Raw genomic sequence first — 17,465 nt, 5'->3', positions numbered from 1 at the left:
AATTTATTGTCCAACACCATGCGCACACACACACACACCTTAATGCAACTTAAAGGAGCATAAAGCGTGTGGTTACTTAGATTATATATGGGGATTGTAAATGGATTGATTGAGGCACGTAAACTTCCTAATCTGAGTATGCCGCCCGCTCAGTGATGACATCATGCGTCATGTGCGCTTGTGGGATCGTATCGTTTCTATGCTTATATACGGCATAATTGTATTTTTGCCTTAAATCTAAGTGATACTCGAGGATGCTTTTGACTCCACATGCAGGCTGGCATTGGGTTGGGAGCTAGCAGAGAGCGTTGAGTTCTTAATCCAACATGTAAATGGTCTGCAGGTGTGTGTAAATGTGACTTTCCTATGTCCAAACTGCAATCCTGGGTCAAGTCTCAATCAGAGTTTGAAACCTCAGCCTTTTATGTTGCTGCTGCTGCTCATTCATTTTAATGGGAGAGGGAGAGAAGCAACACGTGCAGCCTGGATGACTGTAGTATGGCCAGATGGAGTAATGACAGTGGCATCTGGGATCTGGCATGTTTACCAGGTGTGGAAGAAAGAAAAATGCAAAGAGGCTTGTAGGGAAGAGACTGTACTGAGTTTAAGGTGATGTAATCATGAAATCTCTTTCAAATAATGCTTTATATATTTTCTAATAGTTGTGATTCCAACTTCACAGTGGGAGCTTCTGCCAAGGCCTCTTCAGTTATGCAAGAAATTTGGAGAAGAATGTTGAAGAATAAAAACCCAGTCGTTGATCTGCTCAAATAAATAAACAACAAAAAAAAACAAATTATAAAGAAAGCCCCGGTATGTCCATATCATCCCGTCCCTACACTCCAAACTCACTCTCTCGCTTATTCTGTATGTCCTCCAGCCTCCCGTCCCCGTGGACCAGGTAGGGAAGATGCGCGGCCAGCCATATGGAGGCCCCAGTCCCTACTCACAGCAGCAACCAGGGCCACCCCAAGGTCCTGGGCCCCAGCAGGGAGGCTCGTACCCAGGGCAGGGCTACGGACCTCAGGGCCCCCAGAGGTATCCTATGGGAATGCAGAGCCGAACACCCGGTGGTATCGGTGGCATGCAATATGGACAGGTGTGTAATCACTGTGACTTCAGTGGGTTTCTCTGCCATCTTCGATATTTTGTTTTTTAAAAAACGAATAAGAAGAGAAAAAACACTTATGGACAAACATGCATAGATGTGTTTTCTACTTGCTTTTTAACTCTGCTGCCATGCTGTAAGTCAAATATTAGGAGAAGGCAAGGCAGCTTTATTTATGGAGCACATCTCACACAGGAGGTTAGACTCCATGTGCTTCACATCAAAGGAAAACCTAGGTTGCGTCATCGAGCACACATCGCGCAAGCACCTTCTGAAAGGAAAACATCCAGCTTGCCGCCAGTTTATTACTAAGCCCAAACACGGAATAAGACCATTGTTGAACTCTCTTAGCCAGCAGTGGGTCTTGACAGAGAAGTGCATGCGGGGAATCCTGTAGAGCGAAGCCTTTTCTTCAAGGTCTGCTGTCTGTGGTCTTGTGCCCATTGTGTGGTGTGATTATCTCATAGTGGCCTGCCTGGTATCTGACTGTGGACTCCATAAGTGCCCTGCAGAGAAGAAAACGGCTTTCCTCGCTTTGTCGGATAGATACAATACAGCCACTTCATGTTGTTTTAATGTGTGGCACTTCTTTACTATCTCTTATTTTCTTTGAATCCTTGAGTAGCTGAGTGCCCTCCCAAAACAACAGTTTTTTTTCTTATTCTTATTCCTCTGCTTTCTCACAAGGTCAGCTCCCTCTCCTTGCATGCCCCTTGAGGGTAATGAAATGAAAACCCTGTATTGAAAGGCTTTGGTGTGCAGGATTGGGTGGAATATGAAAAGCCTCACAATTGGAGTTCAAGGGGATGAATTCAGACCTCCATTTTTATTTTCATGACTGTACTTTAAAGGACTGCACAGCTGAATTGAAAGGCTTAGATGTTTTAAGCACATGGACTGATAGAGAGTGAGATCCCAGAGAGAGTACTGTAGTCTAATCTCAATGTTGTTATTTCTTAAATATAGAAAGAGGATGAGTTAATCTGCAGTGCTCTGTTCTAACACATTCACCCAAGGTTTCATCACGCCTCATGCACGAGTTGACCCTTACTGCTCCTCATTTCTAGATGTCTGCCTATGGACAACAGGGAGCAGGTGGCTACAGCCAGCAGACGCAGGGCTACTACGGTCAGCATGGCCCTCCGCCTCACCCTGGCCAGCAACAGCCCCCATATGCAGGACAGGCCCAGGGCAGCTCTGGAGCCCCCTACCCTCAGCAGCAGGGCCACCCTTCACAGCCTCCTGGCCAACATGGTCAGCCAGGCACTCCATACCCACAGTCACAAGGTTCCCACGGCCCTCCTCAGGGTCAGCCTCCCTATAGCCAGCCCCCTCAGTCTCAGCCAGGACAGCCCGCCTACGCCCCTCCTCAGCAGCAGCAGCAGCCGCCGCAGCAGCAGCAGCCGCCACCGCAACAACAGGGCCCAGGATCTCAGAGCCAACAGGGCCCTCTGGGTCAGCCCAGCTACCCACAACACCCTGCACCAGGGCAAGGGCAGCCACCACCGCAACAACCCCCACAGCAGCAGCAGCAGCAGCCGCAGCCACAGCAGCAGCAAGGTCCACTGCAACAGCAGCAACAACAGCCACAACCAGGGGGTCCCTCTCCTCAATCCCAGCAACCTCCAGGTCATGGTCAGCAAGGGCAACCATCGCCCTACTCTCAGACACCCCCACTACAACAACAGCAGCAACAACAGCAACAACAACAGCAACAGCAACAACAACAACAACAACAACAACAGCAGCAGCAGCAGCAACAACAACAACAGCAGCAGCAGCAGCAGCAGCAGCAGCAACAACAACAACAGCAGCAGCAGCAACAGCAACCGTCACCATATCAGCGGTTCCCTCCACCTCAACAGGTAATGACATTACTGTTATGATGCATTCACACTCATCTGATCAGCTACAGGCTATAGTGCAAGAAAGTGCTACATAGAATAACTCACAATCAGGCCTGTAAGATGTGACATGTCTGCATCAAGGGCACATTCTTTGAACATGCAGTTTTCACAAAGATCCACGATAGACTCTGAATGTAGAGGCTGACACGTGAGAGAAGCTGCTGGTTTGGCACAGAACAGTCAATCACACATCAACAAATACAAAGTAGCAACCAAAATAATGTAGATGGGGCGTACAGAGCTGACGAGCAGAGGAGTGTGTTCATCATGGCAGCCACCGTAGCCTTCAGCTTCCGGCTAAGCCAGAGTAGCTACTGGCCAAAAGGTAAAAGTGCAGATCCAGGTTTGCTGCCAGGAATCACCTGTATGGACGTAATAATGACCTTGTGTTCAGTGTGTAAGTGCATTCAGTGCTGAGGAGATCAAATACTATAACTCTCTGGAGACTCGCAGGCTAAGTGCAGCTTCTCTTTGCTTAATTTCTTTAAAGAGATCCAGATCACAGACTATTTTATACAACAGAAAACATCTAGAGGCATGGAATAATGTCGTCACCTGTTGCCATCTTGTTTTTCTCCCGGTGATCAGGAACTCTCCCAGGATTCCTTTAGCTCCCAGTCCAGTGCTCCCTCTTCTAACCAACCCATATCTTCCAACAAGAACAGCCAGGATGACAGCATGCAGGCCCGTCCATCCAGTCTGCCGGTAAGCACACTCTCTTTACCTCACCGGGGTCTACACCCCCCCTAGGACCCCCCCTCTTACTAGGGTCCAGTTTGGGCAGCATTATCTCTTTTCTTCCATCATTAAAACTCTTTTTAGGTACAACCCCCATATACAGTCTGTCTATGCACTGTATGTGGTTGTATCTATATGTACTTCCTTATCATTTCTTCTTAAAGCTGCTACTTCCTTTGCCAGAGCTCAGTTCTCCAAACACATCCACAGCACCACAACGTGCACACACACAAATAGATTTATATTCCACACAGAAACGCCCTGTGTGCTTGAACTTCAGTGGTGTTATGATTATTAGATGGATGAATGTAGAACACCAACTGAAGTTTCATTTCATACTGGTGTGTGTCTTTAAACACCGGTAATGTTGGAGGCCTTCCCTTCCTCTCTCCCCCGTCCACGTCCACACAAACAACAAACTTATGTAATCAGTAAGTTTGGTGAGTTCAAGCCGTTTGTGTTTGTATTTGAATTTATTTGGAGTATTGAGTGTGAATCAAATCTGCTCTGTGATCGCCCTCTGGCTAAGATAAAGGTGAGAGAACCCCTTACCCCCCCCTCCCCCCTCCCCCCCTTACCTCCCTATTAAAAAGGTGCCTCTCTGTAACACATCACAGTTTCCATGGCAGTGTTTATAGGTCAGACTGCGCAGCTAACCTCATTCTGGGCCTCAGGGAAGGAGAGTGAGAAATGAGATCATTAATGAGAGAGAATGAAAGTGAGACAGAGGAGAGCAGTGTGTGTGTGTGTGTGTGTGTGTGTGTGGGTTAGGGGGGGCAAGCAAATGACTTAAAATAGTGTGAGTGATTTGTTGAAGTGCAAGATGCTTAGAGTGAGGCGGGGATGAGAGACGTCTCTGTCTGTGCCAGTGGGGAATGCCTCCAGGATGTGTTTCCCTCCTCTTTTATTTATTTCTCTTATTTATTTATACATCTCTCCGTGGGCTCAGCCATTGGCCGAGGAGGCCAGGCCAAGGCTATTTTTATTTATTTGTTGTTGTTTTTTTTTCCTTCCCTCCCCTGACTTCTCTGGGATTCCCTGTCGGCACTGTGAGAAACATTAATCTGACTAAGGTCTGAATGAGCTGCTCCTCCTCCTCCCCCTCCTCTTCCTCCTCCGCTCCCCTGCAGAGAACACATGTGCACATTAGGCCATGCCAGCTGTGTCTCTCTGGCTTCACACACAGTCAAATGTGAGTTGACAGTCAAAAGGCTCGACTCCTACAGGTGTGAGGAGCGGAGCCGAAGGAGTGATGTCATGTAGAAGCAGACGGGAAGATATCTGAACATACAAACAGCAGATCACATGTTCCAGACGGAGAAACATGTCTGATAAGGGAAGATTCTGAAAAGCTACTATAAGTCTGAATCTATTTAAAGACTTATCTTCTGTTCATAAGAGGAGCCGTGGTTATAATGAGCTCTGCTTTCTTAATGAAGCCTAACCATGTTTATGTAGTGTTGTATTCTCAGCAAGCATCTAATGAGTCCATCAGCCTGACAGTGTGAACAGTAAAAGGAAATAAAAGGACATCCTCTGTCATACTTACTTCTGCTATTCAGGACAGCACATACACACCGTCCTCTGTCTGCTCTGTGATGAAGGCCAGTGTGCCAGCGCGTGCGTGTGTGTGTGTGTGTGTGTGTGTGTGTGTGTGTGTGTGTGTGTGTGTGTGTGTGTGTGTGTGTGTGTGTGTGTGTGTGTGTGTGTGTGTGTGTGTGTGTGTGTGTGTGTGTGTGTGTGTGTGTGTGTGTGTGTGTGTGTGTGTGTGTGTGTACAGTATCTCTATATGCATGGATAGAAAAAACAGGATTCTGTCATTGGCTGTAAATTCATCTTTACAGTTTTGTTGGCATGTAAGAGGAAACGGTCCAGGTGATGAAGTGTGTGTGTGTGTGTGTAGCTTCTTTAATGCATTTGTAAGTGAGTATACAGATTTACAAACACAGTCTGTCTATTGAATCCAGTGAGCCAACATTGATTTATGCTCGTTTCAAACTAAGAATGGTGACAACATGATGTCTGAAAAGAAATGTATTTATTTCCTAGTCATAGTGTATAAGTTGGGTTCCGGTGAAGTGTCTTTCTTCTTATTACAACTCACCTGAATGACTTTGGGTGAGAAATGTTAAGTGTTACAGTCAGATTGGAGTCGTTTGGACGGTAAATGCTAATTTCCTAAGCACCTGAATTGCTTTGTACAGATGCGTTCATTTGAATCTGCCTCAGAACTTGAGTCTTGACCTAATAGCTGCTGAGTCTAAGTGCCATTTAGCTACTTCAGTTGCATTCACTGCGAGCCAAGCAGACATCACCTCATCCAGAGCACAGATGGGTCTGTTAGCGCCAGGTGCTAAAAACCCAGCGTCTGTTATTCAGCCGTTGACATGGGAATACAGGAGGGCCCGGGAACCTGCTGAAAGGAGGAGATAGGAGAGCTACACTCGGCTCAACAGAGCGGCTTTGGATAGAGCAAAAGGGGGTGGGAACGCAGCAAGAGGCGGTGGAACGAGCCGAGCAGGTTGTGCCGGTTCCTGGTTTGTTTTCACCCCAGCTCCAGGAAACGCAGGCATTTAGAAACGCTGTGTTTCCTCCAACCGGGCTCCAGTCAAATCTGCTCTGGTAAGATTCCATTGAGCAATATAGTAGAGAAAACTATTATACACAAATACTCCCTTGATGAGATTGTGTTGTACGTCTCTGCTCCAGCTTCCATCTTAGAGAAACATCAAGTTTAAACAGACGAGATGCCACATTAGCTTCATACTTCCATGGTGACAGAGAGGTTCGAAGCTGCTGGTGAGGCAGAGATGCTGTCTGCTGCCCTCAACTTCAACCAGCCGAGTGGAAAATTTGGCTTTATTTTGCCTTAAAGCCCAAAGTAGAGGTCTAGCTAAACATTTATACTTGTTTGTACAGAGATATAGATGTAAAAATGTATTTAAATGTGACCTGTTGTGTTTGTAGTCCCTTTTTTAGTCCACATGCAAATTCCTTTATGACACAGTAACTCATGGTAACCGGCCAGCAGAGCAGACAAAGGCAAATAAACATGAACTTTAGCGTGATATCAACAAGGTCCTGTTATCCCCGGGGCTAAATTAATCTCACAATCTGTAGCAGGCTTAATATCACTGCTACTGTTCAAACTCCAGGCTGTGCTGATGGCTGGAGCGATACGCCCGACCCGGATTGAGAATCGACTTGTTTTCATCAATCCGTCTTTCCTCATGTATTGATGGAGAACAAGAGCAGAGCGCAGACAGCTGGAGGCCACAACATACACTGCAACAACTTGTAGGGCTTCGGAAGGACATTTCCTCATTTCACCACTCGTCCCAGGTTACGGAAACACACACGCACTCGTCAGGAGCAAGGGTTTTGGTTGCATTGGTTTGTTCATTCCTGGTGTAGTTTTTCTTATATTTGTGGTTTAATTTTATACTTTGAATGGTCTAATATTCATTTAGTAAACTCCTATTGGTCTGTAGTCCTGCTCAAGATGCTAATTCAAAAGGGAGCCATCGTTGAAGTCCTAGGAGTTCTTGTTTGGGGGAGCGGTCTGTAACCAGAGGCCTGTGATGTCACCGTCAGCCGTTACTGCTCCCCTGGAAGTGACACTTCCTCTCCGTGTCAGTCTGTGGGAATAACCGGACCACCAGGAACACCCCCACCCCCCACACTCCCCCTCTCCTTTAATCTCCTCGCCCTCTCCCAGGTCTTTTGTACCCCCTTTCTCCGATGTGGGGCTAATCCCACTCTGGACCGCCCCCCCTCTGGTTGTGGCACTCCTCTTTCTGATGTGTGTGAATTTGTTGTAGACTGCAGAGGAAGGTCACATGTTGGTCACACACACACACACACACACACACACACACACACACACACGCGTTGCTCTGTCCGCCATCCTGCTTTCCCTCTTGTTTCCCTTTCCACACAGAATGCTTTCATGTGGAGTGGTTTCATTCCATGGCTGGGGTCTTTGATTAGGATTGGGTCTTTGCCTATTAACAGCAAAATGGTGGACTATAGAATAAATGACACGAATGCATGCATGGATCTGTGTCAGACGGATCAAATGAAGCAATGACATGTGCTCGTTTATTTTATTATTTTGCTTCTATGATTGATTGATTGAGCTTTGGTTGGTGACCATCAGAATCATACTTCTCATCAGATTGCTAAACCCCTTCTTATCAGGGCCCCACCCTGTTTCCCCCACATGGATCCTCTTATCCACTGTATTTTCAAAAATGGCCCACATCACAACTGGACCCCCCTCCCCCCACCCCCACCCCCCCTAATCTGGGACCCGTCTCGGTGCCGATCAACTCTAAGTAACCGCCTGCAATCCCCATTTGTTGCTGAGCCCAGCCCAGCTCCGTTCTCCTGCGGCAGCCAAGCTTGTTTTTGCGACATAGCTCTGGAGCAATCAGCCTGACAAGGCCGGCCCACTTTTTCTCTCCTACCCAGCCCAACCCCCTGTGCCTTTTTAAATTTCATAGTGTTTTTGCTGTTTCTTCCTTTCGGTCTTGATTTTTTTTCCTCTTCTCTGTTCGCGCCTCTCTGCTTCTCTATCGTTCCTCTTTCTATCTAAAGACTCGTTTTCTCTTTGCCTTGCCTGCGCCCTCCCTCCCTCCCTCCTCCTCCTCTTCCCTTCCTCGTTCTCCCTCTTCCCTCAGTAAATCAGCTTTCATAACGCTGTGCAGCGCAGCCTTGTTTTGCGAGGCTCTGAAGCTGCAGCATTCAGAGTCCGGGGCCAGTTTCCTGTTGCTATTCTGGGGCCCTTGCTTCCTGTGTGGACATGTCTTATTCATATTCCAGGGTGCCTCTCTCTGCTCTCACCCCCTCCTCCTCCCTCCCTCGCTCTCTCCTTCTCTCTCATCTGCTTCTCTCTCTCCCTCTCTCCTTCTATATCTCACCCCTTTTCTCTGTGATTTTTAATTAATGCACATGAAAAAAAATTCAATCTGCTGACAAAGTGTGTTGCTTTGCATTTGCTTCAGTGAATTGTTTTTCAGCCTGCAAAAACCCGAGCCCTGTTTTGCTCTTGTGAGCACACACACGCGCGCACACACACTCTCCCTCTCCCTCTCGCTCTCTCGGCTCACTCACACTCTTTCACACTCACTCACTCCCGTACCCCTCCCCTCTGCCTCTATTTCTGCTGGGCTGAGCTAGTTTTGCAGCACAAAGACTGAGGCTGACTGCAGCACTGTCTGTCCTCTGCTCTCTCCTGCTCTCGCTGGAACGAGCCGCTGAGCCTGGATGGATGAAGCCAGGATCACAATAACATTAACTCTCAACTCTATGAAATAACTTCTATATTATTTTCCTCTCCCTAGTTAAATCAGCGGTGGTGTCGGTTGCTTTTGGTAGCGCCCTCTAGACAGGGTGTGTGTGTGTGTGTGTGTGTGTGTATGAGAGAGAGAGAGAGAGGGAAGCGGTGGGGGTGAGCGGGGAGGGGCGTTGCTGCTCTGGAGGCAGGCAGGCAAAGTGGCTGTAGGGGTCTGAAGCCACCCCACCCTTTGTATCCCAGCACCCCTCACCTCAGGCTGGGCAGCTGCCTGGCTCACTTGGGCAGATCTGTATGCTGCTCTGGGACTCCCTGCTACTATTGTGATGGTCACAAAAGCACCCCCACCACACACACACACTCTCACACACACACACACACACACATACACACACACACACCATCTCCCGTTTATTCCCAGCAATCAGACCCCTCCCTCCCCTTCACCAGCTTCCCTCCATCTACTCTATATTAGCCTCACTCAGACTGCTGCAGTGTGTGTGTGTGTGTGTTCATGCCCCCACAAAAAGCCCAATTAGGCCAAATCTGTTTTTAGAAAAGCAATCCCTACTTTTTCAAATGTGTCTTCTCTCTCTGATTCCCTCCATGCTTTGACTAACCGCTGTGTATCTTTGTTATTAACAAATTTCCCCCCATAACAACACTTGAATTTGAGATTTTGCATCTGTCCATGTTATTATTCCTCCCATGTGGGCGGTGGAGATAAAGTAACGGCGTGGTGAGGATCTCAGGGGGCCGGCAGGGAGGGAGGGGGGGCCTGCCTGTAGAGGTTGTAGATGTTTGTGTAGGACTTGTGACTGCAGCAGGGTGCTTACACACTTTGTGAATTTTGTCAGTATCCAACTTTGTGAATTTGCCCAGGACTTTGTCAGATGAAACAACAGCATTCCCATGTGCTCCTCTCAGCTGCTGAGTAGTGTCTGAGCCATCTGGCATCACTGGCTCCCAAATGTGGCTTGTGTAAGGGCTGCATGGTGAGCTTATGGTGTGTTATAGCCATGTAGAAAGAGTTTCTCCTCTGCCTGTGCCATGTGTGAAGCCCTGTAATGGCTGCTGCTGCTGCTGCTGCTGCTGCTGTATGAGGCAGGGGCCTGCCTTGCTTGCTTCTCCTCCTTTCACCATTTCTTCCCTCATAGTGTGATGGGAGTGCCCCCTTATGGTTGAGCTCAGCCCTGCAAACCTTGAGCTGGGGCTGGAGATACCTCCATCCAGACCTGAAGTGGACTCTCCAGAACCCCCCTCTGGCCCGGCCCCAGCTGTAGATGAAGGCTGGTCCCTTCACGTGGCCTAGACAGGAGTAACGTCCCCCTCATCTCATCATCCTGTCAAACAGGAGCCACCTGGGCAGGAGGAGAGCTCTGCTGCTGAGGGAGTCATCATGCGCTCACCTGAGGCTAAACAGCCTTAATATTATTTAGTGTGAGATGCTGCAGTTCATCTGTCTGACAGAGAGACGGGGCTTTAATTTGTCCTGGATTTAAATCTGCATCTGGGCTCAGTTAGACTGAGTCTGAGGTCTGAGGCTGAGCGGGGAGAAGAAGGGAGAACCCTCCAGAAATATGTGGAGAGAAGTCAGTTGTTCTTGTGGTTAAAGGGAAAGATGTGACTTTTCCCATGACCCTGTTTGAATATCAGAGAGCCACTCTACCCTGAACAAGAAGTAAATGTGCGGCACTGTAAGTATTCTCACCGACGAGGTCATCAACGCCACTAACATAAACATCAGGGACGGCAGGCATGGCAGCTCAGGGTTTGAGGAGTTCAAGGTTCCCGTGTGTGTCTGTGGTAGTCCACTGTGTGTGTGTGTGTGTGTGTCCGTCCCAAGCCCCCTCATCATGAAGGCCTGGAGGCTGAGTGTGTAATTAAAGTGTTGGCGGAGCAGGGGGAGGATCACGGCTTTGGTGCATCTGCGTTTCCTGTAACAATGACAGACTTCCTTTTGTGGTAACTGACTGCACCGTGACCCCACCAGGCACGCTGGGTAGAGAGAGAGAGAGAGAGAGGGGAATGAGATGGAGAAAGAGAGAGAGGGCTGTGTCGGCTCTAATGTGCCAACCCACGTGGATCACAGTAACCATGGCAGCCATGGAGATGCTGCCCTCCCCCCTTCCTCTAATATCTCCTCAGCTCCCCCATCGTTACCGTAGCTTTCAACTCTCCACAGAGGACGTGTGAGCATGTGTGCATGTCTGGAGTGAGTGAGTGTGTGTGTGTGTGAGAGAGAGAGTTTAGTCTTATTGTGTTTATTTTGTGGAGGCCTGAGAATGAGGAAGCCTGCCAGCCAGGCGGTGGGTGAGAGCCGGAGGCTGAGAATGACTGAGAGAGAGAGAGAGTGGGTCAGAGAGAGTGTGTGACTGAGGGATGAACTCTGTACCTCCCCTTACCACCAGCACCAGATCTAGTTACACTACTGGCCAGGGTCACACATTCCAGATCCGTTTCATTATCTCAGGCTTGATACGCCGTCTCTCTCTTCCACTTTCTGTTTCTCAAACCCCTAAAAAAAAATTAAAAAAAAGCCTTGGCTGGCTTGGCAGGCTAATGGCTCTGGTCGGGCTTGATTGATTCAGTGAAGTAATCTGCAAATGGAATACATTAGGATGGCGGAGAGAGGAGAGCAGATGACTCAGACAGCAGAGCCACACTCAGAAGAGCCGTGGAGGATTCAGGAACGGTGGGAACGTTTAAGACTGTACAGAAATGTCCCTGTTAATTAACACAAAGTACTTCGTTTAATTAATAATTACATATAATTAATACTTGACTGATGATATCCTCTGTGATAGTTCTGGATTATAAACACGCTTGTGTGTTTAGCTCCTTTTCCCCTTCAAACACTCTGAACTCTCCTCTGCAGTTTGTAGCTCTGTAGTTCCATGTTAGGCTGTGAACACAAAATGGCTGCCATAGAGTGAAGCTAGGAGTTCTACAGAAAGAGCTGCAGCTCTCCTTCTCTCCACAGCACAGCTCCACCGGCTCTCTTGCCTCCCTTGCATTTGGGATGAGATCATCCTGTGTGTTTTTGTTGTTGTTGATCCCTTGTTATAATGATCATATAGAGTGTGTGTGTGTGTGTGTGTGTGTGTGTATCAGCGCTGTAAGGCTTCCTGTCATCCTGTCAGGCTCACGGACCCCACAGCTCCTCCGTCTCTGCCACCCTAGCATCCCTCAGCTCCAGCTCACGTGTGCTCATGTCCTCTTTATTGTTTGTCTTCTGTAATGAGTGGTTAGTGTGTTGAGCAGCAGAGCCACAGCAGCATCAGTCTCTCCTCCTCCTCCTCCTCCTCCTCCTCCCCCCCTCTCGCCTCTCGCTGTCCGGCTTGTGCAGTCAGCAGAACAGGCTGGTGCTGTGCAGTATTGAGCTGGGAAAAATCAATGACTGCAGAGTGGGAGTAGGTAGGACTGGTGTGTGTGTGTGTGTGAGAGTGTGTGTGTGTGTGTGTGTGTGTGTGTGTGTGTGTGTGTGTGTGTGTGTGTGTGTGTGTGTGTGTGTGTGTGTGTGTGTGTGTGTGTGTGTGTGTGTGTGTGTGTGTGTGTGTGTGTGTGTGTGTGTGTGTGCATGTAGAGTGCCCCTGCCTCTCCATGCTGAGGGATCAGAGCTGTCAGTTGTCAGATATTTACAGAATGTTAAAGAGCTCTCTCTGCACGCTGCACACACACAGTGCATCACAGGTACACAGGAGTGTGAGGGGGCTGTGGAAATTCGTACCAAATGTTTGTGACTTTGCACGTTTGGGTTGTCTAATCGACTTTGATGTCATGGAAACATTTACATTATATGAGCTAATAGTAGCAGAGGCCGCTCTGTGTCAGGATGATTGAGCCCTGTTGCTTCTTCCTTGGCTTCACTTCTTCTCTCATGACTGAAGTGTGTGTGCTGCAGCCAGTCTGAGCGTCATTCCTAGAGTTGACCCCTGACCTTTTTGCCCTATAGTCTGGTGGGAGTTTGTAGCCTGGAACATGAGTCTGCTTGTAGTCGGTGGAGCACAGAAGCTTGAAGGAACGGCGTCGTCTCAGTGGCCGGCACAGGGGCCTTTGGACCGAGCCGTCTGTCTGTCAGCAGACCGGTCTTGTGATGTCTGAGTGGAGGTGGGGTGGTGTGGGGGTCAGCTGACACACGGTCTGGCTGCTGGAGAAGGATCCGGCCCATGGTTGTTTAAGCCTTGCTGTTTGATCTCTGCTGTCTGTTACTTGTTTGCGTTGCTCACACAATGTAGCTCTGTCTTTGCACTTTGTTCCCATGCAGTGTGTGTATGTGTGTGTGTGTGTGATACACGGAGCTCTCCTGTTGCGTTCTGCAGGCGCTCACAGCACATGGTTATGTTGCTGCCACATCTTAGCAGGTCAGAGAGGCTTGGTTTTTGTGCAGTCAGAACACGGGGGGGGGGGGGGGGGGGGTGGCGGCAGAGGGAAGAGGGTGGGGGCGGTGGGGAGTCTGAATCAGCGTTCTCCTCCTGTCACTCCCTCTGGGGTTCCTCCATCAGGTCATGTCCCAAAAATAGCAACGGGCGCCGTTTCAAGTGCAAAACCGCCGGCTTTGGGGCTGCAGCCAGCCTGTGAGTGTGAGATTTCTATGGGAATACTTGGCCACCGTCCAATGAGTGTGTTTTTTTTTCCTTTCTCCCTTCCTCCCTCCCTCCCATTTTTTTTTCCTCCTCCGATGTGACTGGCAGATGAGCTTGCATTTCTGAGCAGCACATGGTCTCCACGTGAGCGGCCAGTGTGTAAACATTCACCTTCCCACAAACATAATCATCACTGCCTGCCTGCCTGCCTGCCTGTCTGCCTGCCTGCCTGCCTGCCTACCTTCCTGCCTGCCTGGCTGTCTTTGTGTCACAGTCAGCGTGGCTCAATAACAACACCACATGGCACTGCTGCCTGTGCCCAGCAGCAATTATTCCAACTGCCTCCCCAGATGACTTGCTCTCAAATGTTCTCATCTCAGGGAACACAAACTACCATTCTCCTGGCTGAGCTGGATGATTATCGCCTTTATAGGGGGAGGATCTTTTTTTAAGAGTTGTAAAGAGAAAGGCTACTTGTATCCATGGTGATCCACTTTATCTATGAACAGTGACACACACACACTCCCCGATGGAAGCTCAGATTGTTCACACACATCTGATCTGACGTGACTTTATGATGCGTTATGTTTATTGCCGGGGCTATGAAAGTATAAATGTAACTTCTTTTGTTGAACAGCTTTTCATTGAACTTGATTAAGCTTTTTATTGTTTGTTTGTTTTACAATTTATCGACATACAATATTGGCCTCATTTGTCCATCTCACAAGTTTTAACAACTGTTTGAATTAACTGTTTCTGTTGCTTTTTGACTAAACTGTCAGGGAATCAAGCACACTTAAAGGAACCTTCCCTAACCCTGTGCTCCCTTCCTTGTTCAGGATCTGTCTGGCTCCATTGACGACCTGCCCACGGGCACAGAGGGAGCACTGAGCCCAGGCGTCAGCACCTCGGGGGTGTCGAGCAGTCAAGGCGAGCAGAGCAACCCCGCCCAGTCGCCTTTCTCTCCCCATACATCGCCCCACCTACCAGGCATACGTGGGCCCTCGCCATCGCCGGTGGGTTCCCCTGCCAGCGTCACGCCGTCTCGCACCGGCCCTCTGTCCCCTGCTGCTGTGCCAGGTAAAGCAAAACACACTTCAATCAACCAGCATCATTCATTTTGACCTAAAGAATGAGAATTTAAAGTGAAACCAGAAACATAACAAACAATTATACAGTAGTTAAAGCATGTAGAATAGAATAAGGCTGGATTAAGAATATGTATGGAGATATAGAGGAAAATTAACTCCTAAACTTGCTTTAGAGCGTGCTGCCATGAGTGTGTGAGTGTGTAGGATCAGAGGAAACGCTCAGTAAACAGCCAGGACAGATTTAGAGTTTTAATTTAGAATACTTTCACTCACAAACACACACGGCTGACATTTGTAATTCATCATCACGTGTGGAGCCAGATGGGAACATTATGTTTCTCATAACATCTCCACAGCAGAAAACACAAGTTAGGAGGCCGCCACACATTCCTGCCTACCCTTTGTTTTTGTTTTGGTCTTAAAACGGAAATAGATGAGCTTTAGACATTCTGCAAAGTGAGAATGGTGTGCATACATACTGATTGTCACAGCAGACGCTCCATGTTCAGCACAGCAGCCATGTACTGTAAGCCCTGACTCATGCATGATGCAGGTCAAGATCCTAAGTGCTGCTCCTCTTCTTCTCCTGCAGGTAACCAGATGCCTCCCCGGCCACCCAGCGTCCAGTCAGACAGCATCATGCACTCTTCCATGAACCAGTCAGCCATGGGCCAGGACAGGGGTGAGTGTGAGCTCTTTGAACGACACCGAGCCTCTCGTCTGCTCCAAACGTTCTTCCTTTACAAATCTGAACTTTCAGAGGTCGTGTCTAAACCTTAAACCTGGCCCAAATCAAACTATGCTTCCCTGTAAACCTCTTCATCAGGTACATCAGATACACTCCATGCGTCTCCTCACTGGGCAGACTGGACTGTGATTACGCAACATGTCCAGTACACTCTGAGAGCGGTGGAGTTCTGTTCCTGTGCATGTTTACAGCTTAATCACCAGCTTAATCATGGTTGCCTCTTAATGGCAGTGAGGACAAATCCCTGAGTACTGAGTGCGTGTAAACACACACAGACTGTGTGCCGTGTACCCGCCAGGCCTTAGGTGTGATTTTTTGGAATTTATATTCATTCAGTCTTCCACCAGTAAACACTCCCTCCAGGCTGAAGTATTAAATAAGAATGTGCTTGTTGTCAGCACGTCAGGCCAAATGCTTTATGCTCCTAAGGAAGCACAGAGCCATTCTCTTCCCAGTAGGTCATAACGTGTTAGTTTACTCACGTTATCCCTTTATTTAATGTGTTAAACAGTGAAATGTTTATATCTCACTAACATCCTCCTCTCTACCTTATCCTGTGCATCTTCAGTGTTCATGCGTACTCAGATGCCGCCATACGGTTCCCCTGGACAACCTGGCTCTGCCTTATCCCCACGGCAGTCCTCGGGAGGCCAAATGCATGCTGGGATGGGACCCTATCCTCAGAACAACTCTATGGGAAACTACGGCCCTCAGGGGGCCCAGTATGGCCCGCAAGGTGAGGCCTGCATACCTCAGAGCCAGTGGGGTTAAGGGTTAATCACAGGGTCATTTATAGATCCTTGTCCTGTGCCACAGTGTTTCTCTCGTGTATATTTATGATACAATAATGTTAAAGTCTCTGCTGATATGACTCAAAGCCTGCAGAGATAGTTTCTGAGGGCTCCATCTGTGTGCTCATCACATAGAGGTACAGTTAGAGTTGGACTGCTGAGACTCATCAGGGAGACGAGACTAAAAGGCCCCTGTAGATTTCAGTTTAGACTAAAATACATTTAGTAAACAAAGCATGCTGCTGCGATGAGGCGTCTGATGAGAGAGGTATGAGTCTAAAGCTTTCTCCCTTCCTGACCCTTCCAGGTTATCCCAGACAGCCCGGTTACACAGGGATGCCCAACGCCAACTACCCCACTGGTCCTGGCATGGGCGGCTCAATGAACCCCATGCCAGGTCAGGGTGGTGGGGCTCCGTATGGAAACATGCCACCTGGCAGGTTGGGCCCTGGGCAGATGGGCGCTCGACCCTACGGACCTGGAATGGGCCCTAACATGGCTGGGATGCCCGCTCAGGTGGCGTCCGGGATGTGTCCTCCCCCAGGCATGAACAGGAAAGAGGGCGGCCCCCCCTCCATGCACCACGGACCCTCCAACTCCATACACAACAGGTAGGTGATTGCAACTGTCTGCAGAAGCATCTCAGTGACACACAGGGGAGCAGCTGACTCATGGGGATCATCTCCTTATTAAGACTCCTAAGCTTTGACTCTTTCTCTCTTGGTGGGATCACAGGTGTCTGATCTTAACCCCAGGCATCACTACTGTGTTAACATTAATGTGGCATCATAAAATAAAGTTATTAACCTGTCTATGAAGAGACAGGCAGTAAAAGAACATGCATTTCATTTCCTACATGCTCTGATAATGTTGTTCATGATTGATGTCATGTTCAGCATTTTATCAGCTGTTACTTCCTGATTGTTACTTAAAAGTCACTCTCTCTCCTGCAGGCCACCTGGCTATCCTAACATGTCCCAGGGCATGATGGGAGCAGGCTCTCCATATGGCCCTGGCATGAACAGCATGCACGGTATGATGAACCAGGCAGGTTCAGGGCCGTACCCTATGGGAGCCAACATGGCCAACAACACCCCCGGTGAGTCACTCTTTAATTCTAGCCCTGATTACATCGTTGGAGTCTCACTGGGGGCCAACAAGTTTTGTCCATAAAACGGTTTTATAGACTGATAATGTGTT

The 17,465-nt window shown here is 48.6% G+C and overlaps 1 protein-coding gene across 4 annotated transcripts in view; it reads left to right on the top strand.

Annotated features, from left to right (window-relative positions):
• arid1ab (AT-rich interactive domain 1Ab) overlaps positions 1 to 17,465 on the top strand; it is a 43,096-nt gene that overhangs the window by 17,205 nt on the left and 8,426 nt on the right. For 2 of the 4 annotated variants that reach the window (XM_076171526.1, XM_076171525.1), the window contains exons 2-9: positions 881 to 1,099; positions 2,176 to 2,973; positions 3,604 to 3,720; positions 14,475 to 14,715; positions 15,319 to 15,408; positions 16,043 to 16,210; positions 16,573 to 16,876; positions 17,219 to 17,364. In XM_076171526.1, the coding sequence (XP_076027641.1) occupies positions 881 to 1,099; positions 2,176 to 2,973; positions 3,604 to 3,720; positions 14,475 to 14,715; positions 15,319 to 15,408; positions 16,043 to 16,210; positions 16,573 to 16,876; positions 17,219 to 17,364 (2,083 nt within the window). The remainder of the gene's footprint in view (positions 1 to 880; positions 1,100 to 2,175; positions 2,974 to 3,603; positions 3,721 to 14,474; positions 14,716 to 15,318; positions 15,409 to 16,042; positions 16,211 to 16,572; positions 16,877 to 17,218; positions 17,365 to 17,465) is intronic. The other 2 variants (XM_076171528.1, XM_076171527.1) reach the window with 1 other exon arrangement.

This window comes from Genypterus blacodes, unplaced genomic scaffold (assembly GCF_046128005.1).
Source record: "Genypterus blacodes isolate CSIRO-AG114 ecotype Tasmania unplaced genomic scaffold, CSIRO-AGI_Gbla_v1 ptg000258l_1, whole genome shotgun sequence".
Taxonomy (NCBI): domain Eukaryota; kingdom Metazoa; phylum Chordata; class Actinopteri; order Ophidiiformes; family Ophidiidae; genus Genypterus; species Genypterus blacodes.
Note: the sequence above shows the minus strand (reverse complement) of the source record. Positions and strands in the feature narration are given on the sequence as shown.